The sequence below is a fragment of the Gopherus flavomarginatus genome, chromosome 2 (genome assembly GCF_025201925.1).
Source record: "Gopherus flavomarginatus isolate rGopFla2 chromosome 2, rGopFla2.mat.asm, whole genome shotgun sequence".
Classification (NCBI taxonomy): Eukaryota; Metazoa; Chordata; order Testudines; family Testudinidae; genus Gopherus; species Gopherus flavomarginatus.
In genome coordinates this window covers 166,694,782-166,722,145 of record NC_066618.1, presented here as the reverse complement: position 1 = coordinate 166,722,145, position 27,364 = coordinate 166,694,782, and the positions used below count along the sequence as shown (strand labels likewise).

The window sequence follows — 27,364 nt, the reverse complement described above, 5'->3', positions numbered from 1 at the left end:
GACTTCTCCTCTTCCACTTCAGTCAGGCTGTAAAGCTTCATATCTGGGCATCTTAAAAATGCTCCGACAGCATCTGCGTATGTCTCCACTGCCCATCTGATTCTGGGGACCACAAACATCCACTTGTCCATCACTCGCTCCTGACCACGTGTGGCTCACACACTCCCACCTGTCCTGATTCTCCATGGGATTCCTGGGTGTACAAAGTACCATCCCTTCTGCGGACAGTTCATGTGCCCCTGCCTTTCCCTGCCTATACCAGCACCATCCCATCCGCTTGCCTGGACAAAGTTTTGGGCTGCACGCACAGAAGGAAGGCCTCTCTCTAGAATGCACTTCACGGGCTGCTGTGAAATCAGGATTGGTTAAATCCCCAGTTCACAATTTTAAATACATTAGCTCCCAAAGAAGCTTTCTCCTGAGGTGCTTTCAGGAAGACTTCCCACCACTGGGTGATCCAGAGGCCACCTGGCCATTTCTGCAGCACCCTGGAGGATTCAGGCCTGTATCAGGGAATGTGGAATATTAGTGGTCAGAGAGCAGGGATTTGGCGTGCTCACTTAGTATATTCAGCATAGTCTCCCACTTTTCACTGTGCATGTAAGTGTCGCAATATACAGGCAGAGGCCCAGCTCTTACTCACAAAGAGCACTTCCTACTCATGCAAACAACCCTGCTCAAGTCAAGGAATATGAGTAAGGGCTGAAGAATCAGGCCCTTGGTGAATCACGGTGTTTCAAGGGAGGTCATTGGCACAGGAGAAGCCACAGGAGGTCAGAGTAAAGGTGAAGCTGCACTTACCAGGATGCTGCTGGGCCCATCCTTCTCCTTCTGTTTGGATGTCTCTTTTTCGAACCCTAAAACACAGGGCACGAGGTGTTACAGCTGCCTTGAGAGCATGACTGTCACTCCAGCAAAGAGATTTGCTGGAATAGAAGAGTTTAAGGCCATCTCTTCCAGTTCCCCAAGGCTCAGGATTCCAGGCTCTGTGGGGTTCCTGTCCTTATAAAGATGGACAGTTTTATTTTGGGTCAGCACATGGCCTATCAGTTTTCCTTACACACAGCGACATGCACACCCAGGGGGGAACCTTGACAACAGCAAAGGAGCAGATTTTTTGAGGTTTTTAAGGTCAGGATTGACAAAGCCCTGGCTGGGATGATTTAGTTGGGAATTGGTCCTGCTTTGAGCAGGGGGTTGGACTAGATGACCTCCTGAGGTCCCTTCCAACCCTGATATTCTATGATACCAGCACCTGCTTTCCAAAGGAGCTGGCAAAGTATGCGGAAGACAAAGCAGCAGCTCTGTATAGGTACAGTGCCAAACCATACTGATACTGAATAGGGGCCCCAGGGAGGATCAGAGCCCAGAGCAGGAATGATGGGCTAGGGGTGAGGTTGCTGGACTGAAACTCAGGAGACCCAAGTCCAGCTCCTCACCTTGGGCAAATCAATCTATCCTGTGCCTCAGTTCTCCATCCGTGCAATGGAGATGAATGATACCCCACTGCATTTGAGCTGTGGGGATACAAGCCATTAATGACCAGGAAGTGCTCAGATACTGTGGTAAAGGGACCATACAACTCCCTAGATAAGCTGCGTTAGGTGCTGTACAAATACACATGAAGATGAGATCTTGAGCTTTTCCTGTTTTCTAACAGGATTTACTTGAGTGTCTACAGTCACAGTCATTACCCATGTACTCTGTAAAATTTGGGGTGTTCTTTGGGATCCTTTGGCTTGGGAAGTGTCATATCAATGTAACACAGAATCACAGAATTGTAGAGCTGGAAGGGAGCTCGATAGGTCATCTAGTTCAGTCTCCTGCACTGAGGCAGGACCAAGTGTTATTGATCCTGGCAGGTGTTTGTCCAACCGGTTCCTGTCAGGGATCTAAGATATTATTAGAATTAATAGTCCTTACGGGATAAGGTGATGTGCAGCATAGGTGGCAACTGCCCAACCTGAGAGCTCTGGGTCAGGCACAGAGGTTTTGCTCTAGCCCCGGGGCTCAAGACAGGAGTAATGGATGGGCACAAAGGAGATCAGAGTTAAGGGGAAAACCCGTCACGTGATGGAGCTTAGAAGGGATGAGCTGCTTCACTCATTCAGCATCCTTTGCAGGTCAATCTGTAGAGAGGTCCTGCAGGAGGCAAGGTGGTGCAAGTCTCACTCAGTGGGTGCGAGACTCACTCCCTAGCACGCTCTCTCACTCTCACACACACTCCTAAGCTTATCTCAGTTTTAAGTAAATATATAGAGATTTCAAATATTTTTACTCAGGCACTGCAGGAGACAACAGTAAGCTTGGAAAGATGTTTCCCAAGCTTGTATACTGCAGTAACCATGGAGACTACAGGCCTTTGTGCGATACATGTGCAAGAGGACAGAGGAGGTTACGTGGGGGAAGGGTGGGGATTGTGCGTGTGAATACTGGATGGGCAAAAAAATATGAGTTTGCCCAAAAAACGAGTTGGACTTGATCAAAAGTTTGCAGGTTCTGCAAAATACAGTTCCATATTTAAACTGCATTGAGCAAATTAATGTCCTCAGTGATCTCCAACCACCCAGGTTTTTGTTCCAACCAGCAAACAATTGTCTTGATTAAAATCCACTAGTTTGCACTGCACATAGAATTCTCACGTGTCCTAGCCTTTAGTGTGAATTAGGACAATGAAGCATTTCCTATGCAATATTAAGCACTGTACATTTTAAAACAAACTATTAAGTGCTGGTTGAATTAAACAGCTGGCCCATTGGATGTCACCAAGGACCAAAGATGAGAGTCCCTGTCTTAAGCAATGACCTAGCACACCTTCTGGAAACTGTCTCTCTTTGGCCTTGACTCTCACTCTTAAGGACAGCCAGCCCTTAGAATCTCTGTACAGGGCTGGTGTCCATCTGCTCAATGGGCGTGGGGATAAAGGGATCCATGTAAGTGCAATCAAGGGAATGAGGACTCTTCCCCTCCAAATGAAAATCACTGGCCCGCTCCCCACAAGGGCACCCAAGAACAAGAGCGGCAGCAAAGCGGTGGGCTTGCTGATTCAGCATTACCCACCCTGTAGGGCTTCCCTTCTGCTGAACTCAGAGCAAAGGGGGGAAGAACGCTTTCGTGGCCATGCTGCCATGTGCCGTTGTCCTTGACAGGTGCCATTCACACCACTCCCCTCGGCTGCTGGATCCTGACCTTGGCAGTGACAAGGTATTTTCCCAAGTTTCGAATTTACCGCCATCTGCATCAGATTGTTGGTAAATGTAGAGACTGTAGGACATTTAAAAAAGACAGAGCAGTTGGGAGTTGGGACTGTCCGTGAACAAATTTTGCCTCTGGTGTGTGTTCATGGGTTTCCTCTGGCTTCCTGTGCCCCAGGGCACCCGTCCCCTCACTGTGCTTTGGCCTCAGAGCCAGCTCTGTCCGAATAAGCATTTAAGGGCAGGGTTTTTCCCCATCTTTGTGCTTGACAAGATGCTGCTCTGATGGCCCATTTTCTCCATTACCACTTAGAGTAGCAATGCTGGTTGGTTTCCGAGAGGAGGGAGGGAGATGCCCACCATGCCTCTGCCCCCCATACTCTCCCCTGCTGCTGCTGCCACTTGGAGACATTGTCACACACCAAGAGGAGGAAGGGCAATTTCAGTCCTCCAGGGTGCTGCCTCTGAGCAGTTTTGACCACAGCCACTGACCTTTCCAGAACCACACTCAGTTTGGCATGCACACAAGATGTCTCCTATCTTTCCACCACTCTCCAGCTCCACAATCTGGATTTGCACAACCACTGGCAACAAATGTGACGCTGAATACTGATTGAGTGCAAGATCCTTCACTCCCTGCATGCTACCAAACAGGTTTGTATACTCTTCGGCCATAAAAGACCATTGTGCCCCTCCAGTCTGAGTTCCTGTATAACACAGGCCATAGGACGGCCCTGAATTCCTTCCTAACTAGAGTAGATCTTTCAGAAAAACATCCAGTCTTGATTTAGAAATGCCAGTAATAGAGAACCCACCACAAACCGTGGTAAAATCATTCCATAGGGCTAATTACTGGTGCTGCGTTCCACCTGAGATGTGTCTGCATTTCAGCGATGGTTGCAATGACTCACACATATATAGTCTCTGTAAAGCGGAGGGATCATTTGGGATGAAAGGCTGTTGATACTGCAGGTGGTGGCAAGCAACAGCTGTTCCCCCCACTCTGAATAACACAACTATAAGCCTCACACCAACTGGCCCTGATGATCTGTCAAGAGAGTGGTTCAAATGTTCCTTTCTGTTCTCACCAGCAGCAGAGGAGAGTAGACAAAAGCTGCCTCCTCCAATAACTGAAGTCTGTGGATATCGTGCAACCCTACATGACTCCAGTATATAATTTATTAACCCTATGTTCCTAAATTACACCGTGGTGCTCTGTGAATGTGATTGGCAAAAGCAAATGTATCATCAGAATACAATTATGATGGAAAGCAGGAAGTGAAAGGGCTCACTCTCCACTGCTACAAATTCTAGTTCATTTTCTCCACTTGGTCTATTGTTATTTTTTATTGTCTAGATTTTCAGTAGGCCTGATTCTGCATTGCCTTGCACCGTGGCCAATCTCTTCCCTCAGTGGAAAGTGAGTGCCGAATGCAACCAAATCAGAATGGTGGGAAAGATGTAAGTTTTGCACTGTGACGCATGGCTACCCAAAGAGCAGGGTGCTGGGGAATCAGGCCCTGTGAGTCTACAAGAACAAATATGTGAAATAATTGTTTTTCTCCTTATCCCACGAAACCTTTATTTCCCTGGAATACTCAACAGCTTGTGGCTCAGTTAATTTTCAATGGTGACCTCCCATGTAGAGAGAAGTAAGAATTCTCTCCTCCAGGAAATATGCCCACAGAGACTATTACAGCTATTTCTCACATTTCAGGAGAAATGATTAATGCGTAAGAAACAAAACTTGCCAGGAGATGGCTGCAAATTTTCAGTGTGGCAGTTTTTGCCGTTCTCACCTGTAACTTTGACATTGATTTAATATCACCCTTGCTGACTTTTAATTATTTCAAAATGGATTGGCTGGAGCTGCAAATTCAATAGAAGACAAAATACTGCCACAACTGTTTCTGCAGACCTTGCTTAGAAAATCCAAATGTCCTTACAGGCATGTATCCAGAACAGTTTTCATTTATATGACTCTTTAATATACAAATCTACATGATCTAGTAGACAGGTCCTGGGACTAAAATCTAGGCACATCCAATTTCTAGTCTAACTCGAATTAATGTGTGACCCTTAGGCAAGTCAGCTTAACCAGTCTGTGTCTCATTGGCTACACTTACGAGTTACAGTGCAATAAAGGAGCCTCGGGTGCCCTAGCTCACTTCTCGTCCACACTGGCAAGGCACGTAGAGCGCTCTGACTCCGCAGCTACAGTGCTGCTGGTACTCCACCTCAGTGAGTGGAATAACGTTTGCTGCACCCCCACTGGAGTGCCGTGGCGCTGGTGTGAACGAGGTGTTGCGTTACTGTGCTCTGATCAGCCTCCGGAAACATCCCACAATCCCCTTAAGTCAAGTGGCCACTCTTGTCGTTGTGAAATCGGCTGCAGGAATGTGGAAATGCCCTTTCAAAGCTCCATTTTGGAGAAGCTCGCTGCTTATCAGCTCCGAGAAAAGGTACTGTTTGCTTTGAGTGAGTGAGAGAGAAGCGTGGGGAGGGGGGTCTGAACTTACAAGACAGCATGCCGACACACTCTCAGCACCCCAAAAACCGACTCTCTCTCTCCTCCCACATATGCATAACACACTCCCTGTCACACTCCACCCCACCCCACTCCACCCATTCGAAAAGCAAGTTGCAGTCACTTGCATGCTGGGATAGCTGCCCATAACGCACTGCTCCCAGTGCCACAAATGTGGCCACGCCAATGCGCTTGAAGCTGTCAGTGTGGACAGACTGCAGCGCTTTCCCTACTGCCGTCTATGAAGGTGGGTTTAACTTACAGCGCTCTAAGTCTGCAAGAGTAGCCGTGCCCCTAGTGGCCTCATCCGTAAAATGAAGAGAATACCTTGAGGGATGAGCTACCTTACTGGGCTGTGAGGACTAGTTAACATCTGAATAGTGCTTTGAACACAATGTGTTATATAAATTGCTCACACTTCTTCTAATTACTGTTACTAAATATCAGTCCACATGTTACCAACTCTCAGTCTCCCCACGCTCACACTGGGCTGATGTCAAAAAAGCAATAGCGCACCCACAGGAATTGATTTTTGATACATGTTTGATTCTTCTGAAAGAGCACAAGCTGGTTTTCAGCTTGATAAAAGTTTGGTCCCACTTCACCCCAGTGGATTGACATGACAGAACAGACTCATGGCTTAGACAGGGAATTTGCAGAAGCGGCAAGGCAGCAAGAGAACCAGTGTTGTGAGAGAGAGGACTGTTTGTGATCCTGGATTTATTCTATACATCCATTGTCTGAGCCAGTTTCAGTCAGTGGCCATGGAGATGAACATTCTAATGTAATGCTGTGAGCTTCTGTACAGCACTAAAATAAAAAAGGGCCTATATAAAACCAACCTACAATCACTGACTTTTCGTAATGTAAATAATACAGATGAGCAATTTGAGCCTTTAACTAGAATATACTGTAGATTCCTGCCCAATTAATGTAAGTAAGATGTGGGATGCTGCTGCTCACACTGCTCTGTTTGCCGTTAGAGGTCATTTTAGAGGTCACTTGGATTTCTGAGTCTACATGCTGTATATGTCTATAGCATTAGAGAGAGATATAAATAGATATATGCTTCCATACCTGCTTCTGAGGATGAAAACGCATGATTTATGGTAGATACAGGAACATTGGAACATTCAAAGTACTCCAGGTCGTCTTCTGGCTCACCTTTCACCTCTGGCCCGGATGGTTTCTGACTGGAGGATGTAGACGCCAGCTTCTCTTCATCAGTAGCGTGGCCATCACAGTTTGCAACATCTGGGATTTTTGAGATCAATGCTCCTTCATCCTGTGGGATCAAGGCAGGCAATTCAGCAGGGCTAAACTAATCCATAGGGATCAGGCTAATGCATCATCAGAACAGCTAATGAAAAACAAAAGAAAACTCATCAAGCGGGCAAGCTGCTCCTATTGGCACCTCAGGAAGGTTTTGGAAGAGAGAAACACATGGCAGAAAGGAATGGACAAAATCCATCAAGCTGTGTGATCACAAAACTTGGCACCGCACCGCTGCCCCAGAAATGGACAGGGGACACTTCCAAGGAATTGCCCCAGTTCCTTCCTATGAACAACACAGAAATGTAGAGACCATGGTTTCATTTATTGGCCAAAAAACTTATCAGGGCAGGGAGGGGAAGGATTATCGGATAGTTGCACATAAAACATCTCCATCGTGGATTCTTCCAGCTCCTCCTCATGTTGTTCACCTGCTCCCAGAAGCCAGGATTTGGCGATGTTGAGAGCGATTTTCATCGGACAAGGGGGATGTAGTGCAATCTAGTGTTTTCCGGGACATCTGCTGGCTGGTTCTGGGTTGTTACAGGTAAATATCAGTTTAAAGCTAAGCCCTCCAAGCTCTTCTCATGATTATGTCCCCCCTACATCAGACTGGTATCAGGAAAGACATCCCTGAATCAGGATTGCAAATCCTCCTCCTTCTCAACATGCTCACTGCCCACACACAAGCTCCTGCTGGCCTCCGAAGAACACAGGTAAGTGCCATTTGCTTAACTGTACCTGAGTGCAAACATCCAGGACCAGGGATTGCATCTCATATTTCTTCACCTTGCAGCCACTCCTGCAACAAGAAAAAGAGACAGATTCAGACCCAGCTTTGCTGTTCTCACCAGGAGGAGGATGGGTGGAGGAAGCAGCATGTGCAGAGAGAGGCTGAAGCAAATGAAGGGCAGCCCCGGTGCTTGCATTGCATTCTGCTGATGGGACAGCCCCAAGCACTCATTAGGAAAATATTATGGCAAAGCACGTTCTTAAAGCAAAACAAAAAAACAACCCAAACCAACCAACCAACCGTTGTTTTCTTCAGAATATTTACTCCTTTGCAAAGGTAAAGCCCAGAGGAAGCACCTCCAGTCAGCTCTCGCCTGCTGATGGAGAGGTTTACAAACAACGATAAGCTTGGCCAAAAAGGGTTTCTCTTACTAGGTCATTGCCCTGAATCTCTAAAGCTTTATCTGGAGATATTATCCAGGGGTTTAACATGCATGTTGGTCTTCCAGCAGGACGAACCATTCCAACAAAGAGACCCTCCACAAGCACCAGTGCATGTCTCCCAAAGCCATGTGTTACTCTGTTCTATCTACCTCGCGGCTCTGCATAGCGCTCATCTCCATAGTATCCGCGCCTTTCCTAGCAAGTCAGATCTGCACAGCCAGGCCTGAACAGACTTCATGGGGTTTTCTGCTCTTCTCTCTTCCCTGGTCGTAGTGCACTCTGCTTGGTGTGAAGGGCAGACTCATTTCATTCCTTTGTATTTTAATGATCTATCCAGTGACGGTGAAAACGACGTCTCAAAGAGGAGCGTGCTGCAGCATGCCCTAAAGAAGGCTAAGCTCAGGGTGACTCTGAGCTCTTCTTGTGGCTCATTCCAGACATGGATCCCCTCAAATGAGAATGCTCCATCTCCAGTTCTCAGGCATTTAGTCCTGGGTTTTGCAAGCTGCACTGTCAATAGTAAATCCTGAATGGAGATGTGGTTACAGGTGTATCTGGGTCCTAACACACTGATGGCCCAGGTCTTGAATTAACTCTGGAAGCAGACCAGGAATCAGTGGAGAGACCATAGCACGGGGGTGAGATATGGTAGCTTGGTACATGTTCCCAGTTGTCAGCCCATTGAGGAGCTGGGTAGCCGCATTCTGCCCAATCTACATTCATAGCCACAATCAGTAAGTGTGGTTTCACTTTCCCACCAGGTTGCATCCTTGCTTTAGGCCCTGTGCTGAGCTTTGCTTGGGTTAAGGGTCTGTTTTTTCTTGGACTCCATGTTGATTCATTTCAACCAATGTGTTAAACAAATCTAGCAGACAGCACTGAGCTTCCAGGGCCGAATCCAGCAGAAAATAACTCAGGCTCTCTGAACTGAGCAGTCAAGCATGCAGGGCTGAGAGGCACTATTCTCATTCTGGCATTTGGCAAAACAGACTGGCCTTGTCCCATGGACTTGGAGCATGCACCAAGGGATGTGGAGGCAGGAGTCTCTGGGGCACAAGAGGAAATGGGGACACCTGCCTTGCAGCAGGATAACATGCACAAGTGCATTCATCTCTCTCACACAGCACAGGAAGTCATGTTTCACCATCTTGGCAGGGAGCAAAGTTTCACCACCACCTCATTGCCCCAGTTAGCAACCTATTGTTCCAGCCCTTGGTTTTTGGTTCCCCAGAGGACAAACATTTGCTGAGCTTAAGACAGATCTTACAGACATTTACAGGAAGGATCACTGCCCCCTGCTTTCTCAATGCTCCTTACCAGCAATTTTGCAGTGCTGAAGTATGAAAAGATTTGCATTGAGGCCCTACTCCAGGAGTCCCCAACGTGGTGCCCGCGGGCGCCATGGTGCCTGCCCGTGGCATCTATGTGCGCCCGCCTACTGGCTGATAGAAAAGCAGCTGCCGAAATGCCGCCGAGAAGTGGCAACGTCAAGACATCAATGTCAAGCGGCCGCTTCTCGGCGGCATTTCGGCAGCTGCTTGTCCAGCGGCCATGCTCCTTGGTGGCTAGTCGTCAAGTATCCGCCACACTGAAAAGGTTGGGGACCACTGCCCTACTCCATAATAATCCCCTTCTCCCCCCTTCAGTTCACTCTCAAATAGCCCTGTTCTGTTTTCGCGCCTCTGCCCATTTTCCCTCATGGACACTCTCCATGCAGGGATTACTAGTACTCCAATAGAGCACAATGAAATCCATTATATGCTGGCCCATGAGGGAATCTGATTTGGAAGCTAACATTCAAATCTGTGTCTGCCTCAAAACCCCACTCACTCAACTTCAGTTTTCTTCATAAGGTTCTAACACAAGCGGTTGAATCTCAAGTCCAATGAGGCGTGGCAGATAGCAATCTCCGTAGGTACAGAAGAGGGCCACCATGCGACCTGCTGGGGAGAGGTTTCTCATATCATCTGGTAGCCAGTTTGATCAGAGTACCCTATCCCCTGGTACGCGATCCACAAGCTCGAGGGAAGGAGAAGAACCAGGCTAAGCTGCTCTCAGCCATAGGTTGCTATTACGCACATTCCACTAGCCAGCTAAGTTTTGCTTCTCTCTGCTAGACACATTTGTGCTCTTCTGCTGTTGTTCTAATCCTGGAGCATGAATATAAAGTGACCTGCTTCAATAACCTCCACGGCTTTCAGTCAGCAAACCCTGAGGCTACCAGAGTCAACAGGGATATGGGACTACACAAACTAAGGAAAGCAGGCCATGAATTACCTTCTTTCTACAGCGCATTGGGTGCCAGTACTTGGGACTCAACTAAAGCAAAGAAGATTGCATTCAGCTCAGGAATAGGTCTGGTAAATGGATTCCTAAATATGTGTACAATAGGAAGCTCCCTAGTCCATAAGTCCCAATTAAAAAACAAAACACCAATAGTCCAGAAAGGCTGGTCAGTTTTCAGTCTGAAGGCAAATGCCAACATTTGCATTCAGTTTTGCTGAATACTGTTCAGTATTGTACATACTGTAACTGACCCTTTCTCTGCTGGCATCTCCAGCTGAGAACTACACAGACAATAAAGGCACAAATGGGGTAACATAATGTAAATAAACTACGGGTAAGTCTCCCGTTCCAGATAGTTCTGAATTTCCCTAAATCTACCAGCATAACCTATATAAATCCTATCTCCTCGGCTGCTCTCCGGAGTGGGTGATGGGCGGTGTTAGACAGTCACGAGTAAGATGAGTCCATCTGTTCCAGGAGAGTAAAAGGACCCTAGAAACCTGGTGTCAGACGATCTCTGCTGCTCTCCTCGTTACTACAGGAAAGCACAAGGGAAAGTGCAGAACTTCCACAGTGACAACACCGGGAAAAACACAGCAAGGGGGGGAAATACTTTCCTACAAGAACACGCAATATTTCACTGGTCCATTGTGGCTGGGGTGCTCATGCAAAGTGCTGTGGCATACACGACTAGTTTGTTATGGTCAAGCTGATCACACATGCAGGCTGAGCGCACCGCTGTGTTACTGTCGGGGGCTGATGCAAGCTGGGGTGGCACATGCTGGTTTGCTATTGTAAGGTTTTGTGATGGATCTAGATGAGGCTTAGCCTCGTGAGGGACAATACCCCAGCATGTTTCAGTCTATCTGGCTGCTCTAAGCAGGCTTTAGGGGCTCAGTTAAAAAAAGTAGACAATCAAAAAGGTGTCGCCCCAAGGTGAGAGCTATAACCTAGGAGTGAAGACAGCTGCCCCTACCAGTCACTAAGCAGAATTAACCAGAATGGTTTTGTGCCATCAATGTTTGAGTCCATCAAAGGCAGGATTCTCTCCCCACTCACGGCAAGCCTGGGCCCAAATACCAGCTAGATAGCTCAGACTCTTCGGGGCACATTCCTCTGACAGCGTGGGGTGTCATTCATCACAACCAGCTCCTGAACAGGCTGGCTGCCTGATGTTCTAACCCATTGCTTCTCAAACTTTTGTACTGGTGACACCTTTCACCTATCCAGCCTCTGAGTGCAACCACCCCCCCCCCTACAAATTAAAACCACTTTTTAACATAGTTAATAGCATTATAAATGCTGGAGGCAAAGCGGGGTTTTGGGTGGAGGCTGACAGCTCGTGACTCCCCATGTGATAATCTCATGACCCCCTCAGGGGTCTCGACCCCCAGTTTGAGAACCCCTGTTCTAACCTAACCCTAAGATAACAAGACAGGGCACTGGCCTGGCAGGCAGAAAATCTGGGCCTTATCCCTGGCTCTCCCACGGACCTGCTGTACGACTTTCAGTTACTTGTGTTTTCTGTTTCTCCTGTTACCATTTGTCTGTCCGTTCTATTTAGATGGTATAATCTCGGAGGCAGGGACTGTCTCTTACAATGTGTCTGTGCAGCAGCTAGCACAACAGAGTTCTGATCTTGGCTGGGCTCTAGGTGGTACTACAGTACAAGTAATTCACATTAATCTGTGCACTGAGAGTGTTTGGTCTCCACCCTGCCTAGAGAGAAGCTGTTTACCATCTCCTTGCCAATCACTGGATAGGGCCAGTAGTAGTTAACTCATAATGCTAATACTTCCCTTGCTGAAGGTTGCTATTCTTTGCAATCCATTCTGGTTTATTTTACTGTGCAGGAGATCTGCACTGAGCCAGGTAAACCCTTCCCAAGTCCTAAAGACATAACCACAGGAAGTATGAAAAAGAAACAGGTTTTCTGAGTCCCTGGGCTCGTCATAGGGCTGGTCTACACTACGGGGGAAAATCGATCTCAGATACGCAACCTCAGCTACATGAATAACGTAGCTGAAGTCAAAGTATCTAAGATCGAATTACTCACCGTCCTCACGGCGCGGGATCGATGTCCGCGGCTCCCCCTGTCGATTCCGCAACTCCGTTTGGGTTGGTGGAGTTACGGAATCGATATAAGCGCGTTCGGGGATTGATATATCGCATCTAGATGAGACGCGATATATCGATCCCCGAGCAATCGATTGCTACCCGCCGATATGGCAGGTAGTGAAGACGTACCCAAAACCTCTGTGAAGCTATTTCAAGCTGTTCTGTCCATTGTCCTATTGAGTCTCCTGCCCTTGGAGCCATTCCTTTAGTATTCGCTGCCTGCCTCACTACTTTACAAAGGCTAGTCAGGTGGGGAGACTTCCCCCCCAGGAGAGAATCATCTGAAGGACAAAAACAACCTTTGTCTCTACAGTGTATGGATCCAGGAGAAGATCCCCCTAACTTAGGGTATGGCTACACTTGCACTTCAAAGCGCTGCCGTGGCAGTGCTTTGAAGTTTCGAGTATGGTCGCAGCGCCAGCACTGGGAGAGAGCTCTCCCAGCGCTGCACGTACTCCACATCTTCTACGAGTGTAGCTTGCAGCGCTGGGAGCTGCGCTCCCAGCACTGTGGCACTGTTTACACTGAGGCTTTACAGCGCTGTATCTTGCAGCGTTCAGGGGGGTGTTTTTTTCACACCCCTGAGCGCGAAAGTTGCAGCGCTGTAAAGCGCCAGTGTAGCCATGGCCCCAGTGGTTCTCAACCAGGGGTACGAGTACCCCTCGGGGTACATCAACTCAGCTAGATATTTCCCTAGTTTTACAACAGGCTATATAAAAAGCACTGTCAAAGCCAGTACAATCTAAAATTTCATACAATGACTTGTTTATACTGCTCTGTATACTATACACTGAAACTTAAGTACAATATTTATATTCCAATTGATCTATTTTATAATTACATGGTATAAATGAGAAAATAAGCAATATTGGGGTAATAGTGCACTGTGACACTTGTGATTTTATGTCCGATTTTGTTTTTAAGTGAGGTGAACCTTGGGGTACGCAAAATCAGCCTCCTGAAAGGGGTACAGTTGTCTGGAAAGATTGAGAACCTCTGGTCTAACCAACACATTGATTTCATACACTTCTATGTCATCAAAACACACTGGAAGTTTACATGCCATGGTAGCAAGCACAGACACACACCTACAGTACCACCACCGTCTCCCTTTTTCATTCCTTTGCACACAGTCCATCACAGGGCTAAGCTGTCTGATGAAATAAGGTCTGAGAGAGGTGAACACGAGTCAGACAATGAAACTCAAAAGGTAGGAAGGAGCCTGCATGCCATGGAGAGAAGAGGGGTTGGAGAATGCTAATAAACACTAGAAACAAATAAAGAAAACAGAAGAGAGTACTTACAACAGAAAACAGAGAAATTTCACTTGTTCAGTAGTCCTGATGCATCAAATAATAGACAGGAAAGAGAGACAGATAGATGGAGAAAAAAAAAGCATGTGAAACGACCTGAATATTATCTCTCATTCGAATAAATGTAACGAGTTGCACAGTTCTCTTTCTTGGGGAGGAGCATGCAGATAGGAGATAGTCCAATTCAGTGTTTATTATTATTGGAGAAGACATGAACATTCATGCAAAAATCCAAAACCCTGGGACCCAGGTGCCTGGAACAGTTTATTCTGCTCCTAAATAAAGAAGAGATGGAACCTGAAACTTTAAGTGATATTCCATTGTCTGCTTACTCTTAACCACTTCAGAGACAAACACAGAGGAGTGCTGGGGTTTAACAGATCAATATAGATTCCTTGCAAGATATTTCTGAAAGATGTCAGAGAGACCAGTTCATTCAGGTTTGCCAGGTTTTCTCCATTCTCTCTCAGTTAAAATCCATCCTCCAGGTTTCCCCCCTCATTAAAATTTCACCTAGACAACCAGTGAGCAGAATGGTGGCTTGTTTCATTTTTAATGTCAATTTAAGCACAAACTGTGTGCTTCCCAAACTTCCTCATTTAACCTGTTTCCTGCCTCTCCTTCTTCTGCTGGTTCCATCTGCCCCTTTGGCCATGTGAATGTCAGTTAATAATTACAAGAAAAAGACCCAAATATTTAGTGCGAAATGACTCTCTTATAATAATCCTTTCTGCCTTCCTGCCTGTTCACAAACTACATATTGGGGTTATAACAAAAGATTAAACTGTATTGTGACATTTTGTTTCTGGTGTTTTGTATGTTGCAACTTCAAACTCTGGGACTCAAGTCACCTGGAGACATCAATAAGGCACAGACCCTGCTTGGAAGAAACCTGAGATACAACGGGTGAAAGGCTTACAGTGACATAAGATACAATTCAGCCTGCATTCCCAGTTGGCACTGTGAAACCTCAGTACTTACATGACCATTTTAAAAAGCATGCTTTAAGAACGAAATATGTATTTAAAGAATCCCACATGTACGTGTACCAAAATAGTCCTGCAAGGGAAGGCAAACTGCACGCTGTCTGGGCAGATGTGATACAGCCGACAGAACAAACGGCCTGACTGTTTAACCGTACTTCTCGTCATTAGCTATGAAAGAGGAGGTTCCAGGATGACCTGAAAACCGTTTCAGCAATATGTGATGAAAGAGACATCCATTTGTATTGAGTGGAAGAACCACAGAGCCCGCAGCGCGCCAGCCATTGGAAAGCCTCCTCCTGCCCAACTCTCACATAAAGGATTTGTTTTGAATAAACCATTTAACAGCAGGGGATTTTAAAGTTCATATACTGGAATCTCAACTACCTGTTCTCTCTAACATGCCAGGATCTCAGGTGATTTCTTACAACCAGGTCCCACTAAGAGACACTAGGCTACTTGGCTTTTATGACTAACACATGCACAGCTGAGTGTATTTGGCTTGTTCATCCAGTCAATTCATGAAGAACCACTGGATGAGAAAAAAACAAGACACGGCCACCTGTGTGCAAATACAACAGGGCAGGAACAAACTGTAGTGACACTGCAGAATCTGGCTGCCTGCCATAGTTGTCTCTTTCAGCTCATTCACCAGCATGACTAGCCTGGATGAGAACAACGTGGCAGAAAACAGGAGCATCACTGCAATTGCTCCCAAGGCATCTGGGAAACAAACAAGCAGGCTGCCATCCCACAAAGCAAACCTCCAGCTGCCTGACCCCACAGAGAGCACAAAGAGCAGCCAACCCAGCACGTGGCATCACTCACGTTATCAAGCGTGACTTGGCCTTCTTTGGAGAGGCTTTGCCTACCGTCAGCTCCTCATCCTGAACCTCCAGGGTCTGAGACTCCAGAATTTCATTGAGATTATTATCAGCTGTGGGGCAGGAGTCAGCAGCTGTGTTGGCTAAGCTCTTGGTTGGTTTAAAAGGATCCACTGTGTCAAAGTTGTTGGGGTCAAAGTGATAGGAAGCCTTTGGGAGGGGTGGGGAGTTCTGCATGTTCGAGCTGCTGCCAAAAGGGTTGAAGTTAGGGTCGTCCCACTGACTGGGATCCACCGAGTACAAAGCTTTGGGGAGAGGCACCTCTGCTGGAGCCTTTTCCAGGCCATCAGCACTCACAGGTTTATTAGCAGCTTCTCTTTGTCGTTTAGGGGTTAGTTTGCTGGCAGATTTTCTGCCAATTTTCTTTGGCAGGGCTTTCTTGACCTCTCCGTTCTCCAGCCCATCCGTAAAATCAAATTCCAGCTTCAGAGCATGGCCCCGGGACTCCTCAGCCAACTCCACCCCGGAATCATTGGTGTCGCTGTTTGAAGCCATGAAGGTTTGCTGAGCTGCGGGAGGAGAGTTTTGCATTTTGGAACCTCCCATCACAAAGGGGTTTATTTTCTCATCATACTCAGCAGGACTGAACTGGTAAGATGCTTTGGGGACAGGGATGCCCTCCGTGGGTGCTTCCGTTTCTGGGGTCTCTCCAGCTGTTTTCTTCCCACGGGAAGATGATTTTACTTTCTTGAGCTTGCTCTTGCTCGGCACTGACTCCAGGGCCAAAGTTTCAGCCTTTGACTCAGCATCAGCCAACCCTTCAAGAGTGACAACCATGTCTTCTTCTGACATCACCCACTCTTGGGTGGCTGTGGGTACATTGGATGGTAAAGTCTGGTCTGGAGCCAACACTACTGAAGATGGAGAATCGGTTTCTTTTGTGAATGGTGAAGAAATATCCAAAGGCGGCTCCGTTTCTGGCGCAACTCGGGTCACTGATGAGTCTTCATCAAGTTTGCAGTCAGTTTCTGCTTTAGAATTCTTGTTGGCTTGAAGAACTGCAAGATGAGATTGCACTTCATCTTCAGAGTGCTTCTGGGGTACGTATGTCTCAGAAATTTCAGCTACCAGCTGTTCATCATCTTCACGTAATTCTAAAATAGATAAAAGCAGCTATTAAAACCATGCCTGCTCTATAGCATTCTAGCATATTCTGCACCTAGACATCAGCTGAATGAGTTACAGATTGACGTCCCTACGATTTTCCTCTTCTCAAAGCTGCTCCAAGATTCATAGACACAAAGATTGATGTATTTATTTAGATTTAATTTATCCCCAGCTGCAGATACATTCTGTAGAATTTAAAGTACATAATCCAGAATCTGAAGGTCACCATGAGAGAGAATGCCCACACACAGACCAGAGCCACTCACCTACCAACAAACCTATAACATCCTCTCCCTATGACAGTACTACCACCGTAATGCCCAAGAAGAAAGATGGGCTTAGAAACTTGATTGGAAAATTAACAAAACTGAGTTGCAGAGAACCTAACCCCTAGCTAGGACTGATCAGATAGCGTTTATTGTGACTCCCAAGTATAAAATCTAGGTTGCAAATGTAGAATAAAAACAACAAAACGCATTATTGTCCACTGCGATGAGAAGTAAAAAAGCCAAATCAGTCTAAAGCAACCACAACTTGAGAAAACAACCTAGAAGTTCATCTGAAACAACGTAATTTTACTTTTTGCACAGACAGCGGCAAAAGGGGCAGGTCTCTAGGGATAAGAGGCAATACAGATATTTTTCAACTACCTTAGTTATATTTTGTCATTGAGCTAATATGTGACAGGGAATTTTTTCAAGTCCTTCTACAAACTACCAGCTTGTGCCTTGCTGTTATTCCATGGCCATAGCTGGACACGCATGAAGTGGCTTGTTCAAAAGAACACCAGTAGGAGCAGCTATGTACTTTGCCATTTGGACACAGCCAGTTAACAATGCTACCAGCGGCCATCTCATAAGCTCCATGCCTTTCTCCACTTCTTTACTTCCCATCCCAATGAGGGGAAGTGTCCTGTTAATGGAAGAGGAGTATGGTACGGTACTACACCACCTTCAGCCAGGGCCGGCGCTTGCATTTAGGTGGCTTAGGCAATCGCCTCGGGCGCCAGCATTATTAGGGGGCGGCATTTTGCTGGAGGGGGTGGCAGGCGGCTCCGGTGAAGCTGCCGCAGTGGTGCCTGCGGAGGGTCCGCTGGTCTGCGGCTCTGGTGGAGCTGCCGCAGTCGTGCTTGCGGACGGTTGGCTGATCCCGCGGCTGCGGTGGTCCTCCCGCAGGCACGACTGCGGAAGCTCCACCGGAGCTGCGGGAGCAGCTGACTCTCCGCAGGCAGGACTGTGGAGCCGGGGGACCAGCGCGCGGGGCGGCGAAATGGCCGTGCGCCTAGAGCGCTCAAACCTCTAGCGCCGGTCCTGCCTTCAGCTTAAGCACCATTTCACCCAAGTCCGTGCGATTCACTTGCATTTACAAGGAGGCTGGTTACACCAGTCCAGGGTTCAATTATGTCCGCCTGAAGGCCCCATTACATTGCCAAAAAGCTGTCAAGTGGCCTCAGTGTAAAGAAAAGTAGTCTCAGTGTTTAAAAGACAAATTAAGGCTGCAGCTTGGGTTACAAGGGCAGCTGTGCAGAGCTGGACGGTGCTATGGCAATTTGACTGTGAGTGCACATGTGGGTGTCCATACTTCACTGGGGGAGCAGGTTAACTGCAGGTAGTGCATGGTACACAGTTATTCACCTTTGTACAGTTCCACTTCGAGCAGTAAATGTGTTAGGTACCCAATTCCCTACACTCCTTTGAAAGCCACAACCTAGTATCTCTCCTCTATGGCAGCCTTTGTTAGGTGAATGCAGATTTCAGGCAAAAAACCAAAAACAATAAAACAAAACCAAAAAGCAGCCAGAGGAAAGAGTGCACCCTAAAGTCAATGTTTGCAGCGCAGTCTGCGCATGCCCAGCCCACAGAAGCACAGTGTAACGTCCATGCTGAGTTGGTCCCACGATATTCAGCCGTGACATTCTGAGTGAGTTTCCCAGGCCTGAAGAAGAGCTCAGTGTGAGCCCAAAAGTTTGTCTCTCTCTCGCCAGCAGAGGTTGGTCCAATAAAAGATATTACCTCCCCCACCTTGCCTGCATTTCAGCATTCCTGCAGGCGAAGGTGCTGTTCACAGCAGACAGGCTGAGACCTTTGAGATGATGGTCCCAACTTTAACTGCTCCCCTGGATTCCAGTCCTCTCGGCTCTACGGCCACGCTTAAAAGTATCCTGCGAATTTACAGGGAACCTCTGAACATGATGCAGCCCAAGGAAAATCCCTTTGTACGTAGGTCTCTAATCTCCAGCAGTGACCAGTGTCACACGCCTTCCTGCAGGGTGAGCGGTGCTATGCAACTTCCCCGCCCACTCCAGCACACGGAAAAGGCATGATGAGGCCTGAATTTGTCACAGTGACACCAGCAAGGGGGATGCTCGTTTAGGTAAGGCAGCACCCACCCCGAGTAAGGGTGGCTGGATCAGGTGCACAGTAAACGTCTAAAGGTTTCCTAAGGACTCATATGCTGAGCCCCACAGGGCAGGAGTTGGTTTGACAGTGGCTCTGCTTGCTTCTGACATCCCTGCGTTTGCTCTCCAGAAACTGTCTTATTAATCCTGACAAGCACAGCAACCACTTGGGGGCTCATCAGTCACCAAAGAGCCCTCCTGTTGCACAATGCTTCTAACATCAGGGTGGTGATTCTGTGCCCCTTCCGGAGCACTGATCTAAACCAGGAAGCCAAGCCAAGCTGAACTGTCTTAAGCTTTCACTTGCTGTCATTTATTTTATGCTCCCATTTCCCTTTGAAGGATTCTTTATCTTCCTGGTAGTCATCTTCCTGGGAATGGGCTGTGAGCTCAGAAGCACAGAGCGGTCCCCTCACAAGTCAGGTACTGGGGAAAACGATTATCTGAAGACAGTTTTTGCAAACATTAAAATGCTGTGTGTCTGAATCAGCAAAGGAGACACATGACCAATCAGTAGGTTCTCTGATTAGTATTTTAAACATCTGCTCTAGGTATAGAAGCCCCATGCCACCGATTCTCTTTCATTTACACAAAATGCATGGCTCACATCCCTGAGATGTATAAATGGGAGACGCCACAGTGCAGTGAAAGCAGACAAGTGTATATGCTTGAGGGGAAAATATACAAAAGGCAGGGTCTGTTAACAGAACAGAGGGTGTGTTCAAAATGATAGATTTAGCTCACAACCAACCAACCCAGGAATCTCTCTGAGTTTTTCTAGAAGATTCTCTCTCCCCACATCCCTGGAATGTTGCCTAATCTCATTCTCATGGCAGCTAGCCCCCTCTGCAGAAATCCTGTCTACATATTCATATCATGCTCAACACTATGCTATCTGAGAGCCTCAATCCTGGATCCTGACCCACGACTTCATCACTGCCGGCCACAACTACTGCAGTTCCCTCCCGCCATTTGTCTTCCTAAATCCTTTACTTTTTAATCTTTTCTTCTCATTCAAGGGATCCTCCTCTGCTCAGACACCTTGAAAACTACAGCCGTCAAGTGTCTAGATGCAGAAGGGATGGTACAGCTGTGAGCTGGGCTGAGAAGGGAGAGGGAAATGCCTGTAGTAATGAAAGCCCATCCTCAACTCTTCTGCATGCCTCTTGCGTTTTGGCAAGGGGCATTTGGCCAGATTTCCCAGTACTCAGCACTCATAATTGAAGCCTGAGTTTTAAGTGCTCATCTCCCATTGTAACCCTTATGGCAACCCCTCTGGATGCCTCTGAAAAATCTGTCCTTGGCTGTGGTGTACAGAGCTTGTTTGAAAATCTGTAATAGTACAGGAGACTTCAAAGAGTAGTGCTAGTCCTGTGAAGCCAGTACCACGACCTGTGATTCTGCCTCCGGCCAGCCAGTGTAAGCAGTACAGCAAACATGTCTGAAATAATGCAAATGCTAACACACTTTCACAAGGGGAATATGAATTATGGTAGGCGGGACAACCCATCTGGCCTGCTAAACACCAAAGCACTCATCTTCGTAAGAAATTTATGTCTATCAAAGTGAATCTGTCACCGTTCCATGTTTTCTGGCTTCTGGGTGCACTATGGATCAGCAAAGGAAGGTAAACATGGAGCAGAGAAATATCCACATTCCTGCACTAATCCAGGATGCTGAACCAAGCCTGACTCAGCTGGTGGCTTCTCATTTGCATAATTGATCCTCAGTATGCTAAAAGCCTTGGAAATGAAGCATGAAGGACTGTCTGCACTCCAGGCTGGGGAGGGAATGTCCTCCACTAGAAACTACCTTCCTGCCCTTGTGAAATATATTACCAAACACAACCACAATGAGACGACTTTTGTGAAGCCGTGACTGTATAGCTCTCCAAGTCAGTACTGGGAAGGGTCTTCCTCCCACTTGTTAACAGGATAGTTAACCCTTGTTAACAAAGTTCACAGTACTTTACTAGGCCTGTTCTATAGTGTTTCAGGCTACTGCTGTGGTACCTGTTCCTAAGGGAAGATCTGACCCTAATATTAAAGGTCACAGGACAGCCACATTTTATACTCCAGGGCAGTGCATTCTCCTCGTAGCCAACGTGTTGACAGGCATAAACTTAAATCAGTCTAAATTAATCTACCTTGAGTAAATAAAAGAACAAGCTACTCCATCTCTGTGGAGGTCACCTCTCTGACCTCTGCTGTGAACCACACCCCTGTGTGAGAGTTGCATGCGGGTTTGGGCTCTGCGGGAGAATGACACTTTGCTTACCATCACTTTGAGCTTGGATGTTGAGATTGGCTGGGGCTCCCTCATGGGAAATACTGGTGAACTGACTCTTCTGGAAAGGCACTTTGATTTTGTAATTTGCTCCCTCCTGATGCCCACCAGAGCCCAGACTTGCTAACCCTGCAGACTGTGGCACAGCCCACCTTTCCCCTAAGCACGTGGGGAGCTGGGTTATACTGGAAACAGGAAATGTGCATTAAGGACGCTGACAGGCTTGCAGCAAATTCCAAATGGCAAGAGATGGTCACCGCAAGCACTGATCATTTGGCTGGAGGACTGTCTTAACTTGATGGGAGGGACAGCAGTCACTAAAATCTAAACTGCAGAAACAAACAAATGCAGGGCTGGGGTCAGAGCCCCAGCACCTGTGGGGCAACAGGGGATGCAGTGCTGGGTCTGGGGGACAGCCTTTGTAAGAGAGAAAAGCCAGTGGGGCAGTAAAGAGCAGCCTTATCTCTTATTCAAAAACCAATCCAAAAACTCTTCAACCTCCATGGTCACTCAATTACAGACCTAAAAGTTGCAAAAAAAACTTCAGAAACAGACTCCAACGAGAAACTGCTGAATTGAAATTAATTTGCAAACTGGATACCATTAAATTAGACTTGAATAAAGACTAGGAGTGGACGGGTCATTACACAAAGTAAAACTATTTCCCCATGCTAATTTTTCCCCTACTGTTACTCACACCTTCTTGTCAACTGTTGGAAATGGGTCATCCTGATAATCACTACAAAAGTTTTTTTCTCCTGTTGATAATAGCCCACCTTAAATGATTAGTCTCGTTATAGTTGGTATGGACACACCCATTTTTTCATGTTCTCCATGTATATATATCTTCCTATTGTATTTTCCACTGCATGCATCTGATGAAGTGGGCTGTAGCCCACGAAAGCTTATGCCCAAATAAATTTGTTAGTCTCTAAGGTGCCACAAGGACTCCTCATTCTTATCTCTGCAGTAGAAATCCCCTCTTCACATTCCCCGAATGCACATGCCACCCCGCCTCTGAGGTAATCCTGGATTCCAGCTCTGGGGTCTGGCTACCTTGTTAATACCCCACAGGGGACAGCGGTAAGGCAGCAGACGATCCTTGTACACACAGTACACACCCCCTCAGCTGTGTGAGGCCCGGAATGGTACAGTATGGCTCTGGCCCTTCAGAACTTGCCCACTCTCCCAGCAGCTTTGACTCTCACTGCTTCTCTCCGCAGTGTGTCTGAGGGGGTGTGAGGCTCTGTGCTGATTACGTGATAGGATTATTTTACATGCCATCGGTTTTTCCACATCACGGCCAGGCTGTACACAGCGCCCTGGTGGATCCTAGGCCCACCCAAAACGCCCTACAGGGATGCTGGCTTATCCACAAAGACCTGTAGCTGAGAGGAGGCCAGGATGAGTAACACTGCTCACCCAAACAGCACTAGGCTGACCAGACAGCAAGGGAGAAAAATCGGGATGGGCAGGGGGAATAGGAGCCTATATAAGAAAAAGACCCAAATATCGGGACAGTCCCTATAAAATTGGAACATCTGGTCACCCTGAACAGCACTGTGTAAGGACAGGGAGCACGGGAGTTTGAAAATGCCCCTCCTTGAGCCTAGTGGGCCCCTCTCCACAAGTGTCCAACGGCAACATTATCTCAAGTGTGAGGGTGTTTTGCTGCCATGAGCCATCGGGAAGGCCGTTCTCCATGGCGTGCTCCCCTGCGCAGGATGCATGCAGGCTTACTATTCAGCAGGGTGTTGGCTGAATAGTTCAAATTCCCTTGTGTAGCCAGTTCATGGCCATGGACCACCCTCCTCCCTCCCCAAGGCCCACCCTCTGCAGGGAATCAGTCAGAGGCTAGGGGAGAGGATTAGTCTAAAGAGTTTTGAAATGAGATGTTCCAACAACAACAAAGCCCGTTATTTGATCCAGGCACTGTTCAGTACAAGAGCCCTCTGCTAACCTCCCAGCACCAGCAAATTTCTCTATTCTGCTTCCACTTCCTTATCTGGGTTGGGGTAGGTGGGTGGAGAGAATAAAAAACTAGTCTCTCAACACTTCATATCCAGCTATGCAAACTGGGCCAAATCCATCCCTCTGGCTTTACTAGCCACTATGCAAATTCACTGCAGCCTAATCTGCCTACCCAGTGGACAGCCCAGCAAGAGAGCCCTCCTCCCCCAAACTAGCAGCTGCTCTTCCTCCTCCCTGCATTTCCTTTGACTCCAACTTGCTTGCCCATCAGTGGCAGAAGAACGACATGCGTTTTTCAGGAACAATGACACAGGATGCAAAATGCAAGTGACCCACAGGGCCTTCCCTGCACTCGGGAGAAAAGTCACTGCAGCAGCAGACGCAAGTACCTGGCAGTCCATCTATCCCTCCAGCTAGCCTGGGAATGAGCAGAGCCATCTCAATTGCTGCAGTAAATGCAAGCTATTCCTTTTGGGAATACTTTCCAGCACTGCCCCTGCTGTGTGCTGCTCTGCTCCTTACGCAGAGGCCTGTGTGTGCATTTACATTCCAAAGAGAGTCTCTCCTGCCGCACAGCCACCCCCACGCTGCTGCTGCGTGAGTCATGTTTGGAGAATGTGCATGCAGGCGGTGCAAAGACCACCAAGCTCCCCTTCCCTCACGTGTGCATGGCAGAAGAGCCCAAGTGCGGCACACTCAGCCGATTCTCCTCAAAGCCCAGCTGCTCCACCAGCCTGACTGCGTGGTGCTGGTTTGTATTAAACTCTACCAAACGCTCTAAAGTGACTTGGAAGGAAACAATTTTACAATTGACAGGCTGCTCCCAACCCAAGCCAGGAGGCAGCGCACACTGACCCGCTGAATGTAGCCCGATCACAACTCCTTTGGGGCAACTTTTCTTACTGACTTCTTCGCTGGCTCCTTTGATCATGAAAAGGGCTCCCTAATTCTTCTGTGCAGAACGTCAGAGATATGGCCATGCCCCGCAGTCCCACTGTGAAAACAGACCATGCAGTCTGTGAGCCATTCTCTGTGGCTCTGGAATCCACTGCATGCCTGGTCACTTTCACATTGCAAGGGAAGATGAATTGTTTTGTTCAGGCTTTTCACCCACTGAAGATGGTGAAGCCTCCTGTGGCAGTCAGACTCATGGCTAGGGAGAAAGGCTAGTCTTGGGATTGAGGCACAGAGCTGAAATCTAGGAGATGTGGGGCTGGACTCTCCACTGCCCTGCACCTTGGAAACTGGTGGCAGAATGTGAGACCGTTCCATACCCTCATTGCACAGGTGCAAATCACAGCACAAGGTGCTGGGCAGTGGCGAACTGGGCCCCTGAGGTTTATCTCCAGCTCTGCCACTGAATTCCTCCATGACCTCTGGCAATTCACTTCCACTCTCGGAGCCTCAGATTCACCATCTGCAAAACACAGACCCTGATACTCCCCCAGCTCACAGGCATAAGGGCTGGAACAGTTTGTACAGTGGGGGTGCTGAGAGCCATTGAACCAAACTGTAAATCCTGTGTGTGATGGAAACCACTTCAAGCTGGGGGGGTGCTGCCGCACCCTCAGCACCCCTACTTCCAGCACCTATGCTCACTGGGGCAGTGAGGCTTAATGCGTTGGGGTTTGGCAAAGCACTGAGGACCCTCTGATGGAAGGGGATATAGAACTGTAAAGCAGGGTTTCCTCACCTTTTTGATACCAGGGACCCGCTGGCTGCCTTCCTATACGGTGTCAGAGAGACTGGTGCCAGTCCATGGACCGGTTGTTGGGAGATGCTGATGGAAAGGATCGGCTGTGGGGGTGATGAATGCTGTGCACATGCCTAGCAAGGCCGCAGCGCTGGTCCTGTCAGGGTAATTGGTTTGCAGGATGGAACTGGTGAGCAGGTTCCCTATTTTATACTCTCTTGAACAGAATGTACATAGAGGGCACTGCAGTGGTGGCCACCTTATACACATGTACAATAACAACAGTACTCCCTAGTCTAGGGAATGAAATGCAATACTGACTAACCCAAACACAGACCAAACGTCCCATCCTCTGCCATTTCCAAATCAGTCAATAAAAACTGGCAGCAGCAACACGCTGCAAAGACCTTGTTCCCTTTTTATTCTACACATTCCAGCCAAATGAACCAGCAATGATTCCCCACAGCCCGGCATGCCAAGTGCCTAGGAGAACAACCCTTTACTATCTATAGCCTTTCCATTTGACTCATTCTTTGTGTGTTCCATATGTTACACATGTCCCTCTTCTTTGGCAGGGCCCAGACACTGAGCAAGCCCAGGATATTTGGACTGCAGACTCAGCTCATATTTTTAAAGCTAGACTTTTCTCTGCTGGTTTTTCACTGTTGTTTAACAGACACTGGTCTGTTTTAAGTCTATTTTGCTGTTAAGCATTAGGATACTTGTGAATGGTGCTTTACAAACCAACCAGTGATAATGCTGTTAATGTACAGTATAACATGAGCCTGAATCACAAGTAAGAGAAGTAAATGCTGGTGAGAGCTGCTACAATCCAGGATCTATTTTTAGTCCTTCTGCTTAATTCCTTGTGAAAACTAACTCTGTAGGAGGGAAGGAGGAGGTGTCTTTAGAGAGAGTAGCGCAGAATTAGGGTCTCTATAGTCCTGGATGATGAAGAAAAAAGAGTTAAGAAGATTTTGTGTGGAAAGTGAGAATGAGCCAGTGGCCTGGCCTGAAAGATGAGTGAGACATTCTGTATTTATGACTCTAACATGTATCTATCCCTAATTCGACTGTCTATGCAACAGTCCTCCCCCATTCAGTGCTTTGTCCTTACAGGTTTCATAACCTAATTTTGTTTCTACATACTGATATCACATCACAATTTTACGTGGATAAATGTTTCTAGTCCCACTAACCCATCTGAGCACTGGGAATGGCAGTGGCATGTCTGTGCATGAAGCTTCTCCGGACAGCAGCCATTTCCTAAACACTCTGGGCACCCTGATCTCGCTGTCCCTGATACCTCTGTTGTTTAAACACTGATAAGCAGTCGTTAAACTGGATTGACTACTGACTATTGTATCAATGACAGCTACCGCAGCTCTTGAGTGCCAGGCAGCTCGCCTGCTGACTGTGTTAAAGTACACTGCCCTCCCAGCCTCCAGGGGAACCAAGGCGCATTGTTATGAGGAGGGTTTAATGTATGCATTAGCCAAGGTCCAGTAGCCTTATATACCAGGAAGCCTTCCGAGCATAGTATATGCATCATGAGTGGCCTCACTCCATCGTTTCAAGAGCCAGGTACGTCACAGAAATTTTGCTGGAGGGCAATGGATGGAGCCTCCTAACAGACTGTTTTTCGTATCCGGAGAGAGATGGTGACTGCTACCACTGACGGGAACTACCGCAGGCCTGTGCCTGCCTCACTCCATCAGCAGCTCCGAATTGCTCCCTGGTCAAGAGCTCCAGAGACCCAAGTCCATGTGGCTGGAGTTGGGTTTGTGTATTCTGGTAAGGTTCGTGTTTTCTAATGGATCTATTTCATCAGCAGCAGCTGAACCCACAGAGATTACATTTGTCCTAAATCAGTTCCCCAGCATCCTGCCCTGGGTATATGGTCTACCGCAAAGGGACAAGCTCGCCAGGAGCCATCATCTGTACAACGTGACCTTCCAACAAGACCTCAGTCTATGTGCCACTCATGCAATTTGCTGCGCAACAACCATGAGGAGCTGGCTCTAGCAGCCAGTGGCAAACCCCTCCTGTTTACCAGAAGTAGCACCGGTATGTAGCTCACCCCTGACATTCATCTGTCAGTGAATGAGAACATAAATACAACACTTCCTACAGTGCAACTGGTTGCCCTCCCTTAG

The 27,364-nt window shown here is 47.5% G+C and overlaps 1 protein-coding gene across 7 annotated transcripts in view; it reads right to left on the bottom strand.

The window, feature by feature from the left end:
- The window catches only part of TACC1 (transforming acidic coiled-coil containing protein 1), a 99,126-nt gene that overhangs the window by 16,792 nt on the left and 54,970 nt on the right, over positions 1-27,364 (bottom strand). For 4 of the 7 annotated variants that reach the window (XR_007772541.1, XM_050939942.1, XM_050939939.1 and 1 more), the window contains exons 3-7: positions 15,698-16,847; positions 13,878-13,913; positions 7,735-7,795; positions 6,799-7,006; positions 802-857 (exon numbers count right to left, since the gene is read on the bottom strand). Coding sequence is in view for 6 of the 7 variants with exons in the window: in XM_050939939.1 (XP_050795896.1) it covers positions 802-857; positions 6,799-7,006; positions 7,735-7,795; positions 13,878-13,913; positions 15,698-16,847 (1,511 nt within the window). In the remaining variant the exon portion in view is untranslated. The remainder of the gene's footprint in view (positions 1-801; positions 858-6,798; positions 7,007-7,734; positions 7,796-13,877; positions 13,914-15,697; positions 16,848-27,364) is intronic. The other 3 variants (XM_050939940.1, XM_050939938.1, XM_050939941.1) reach the window with 3 other exon arrangements.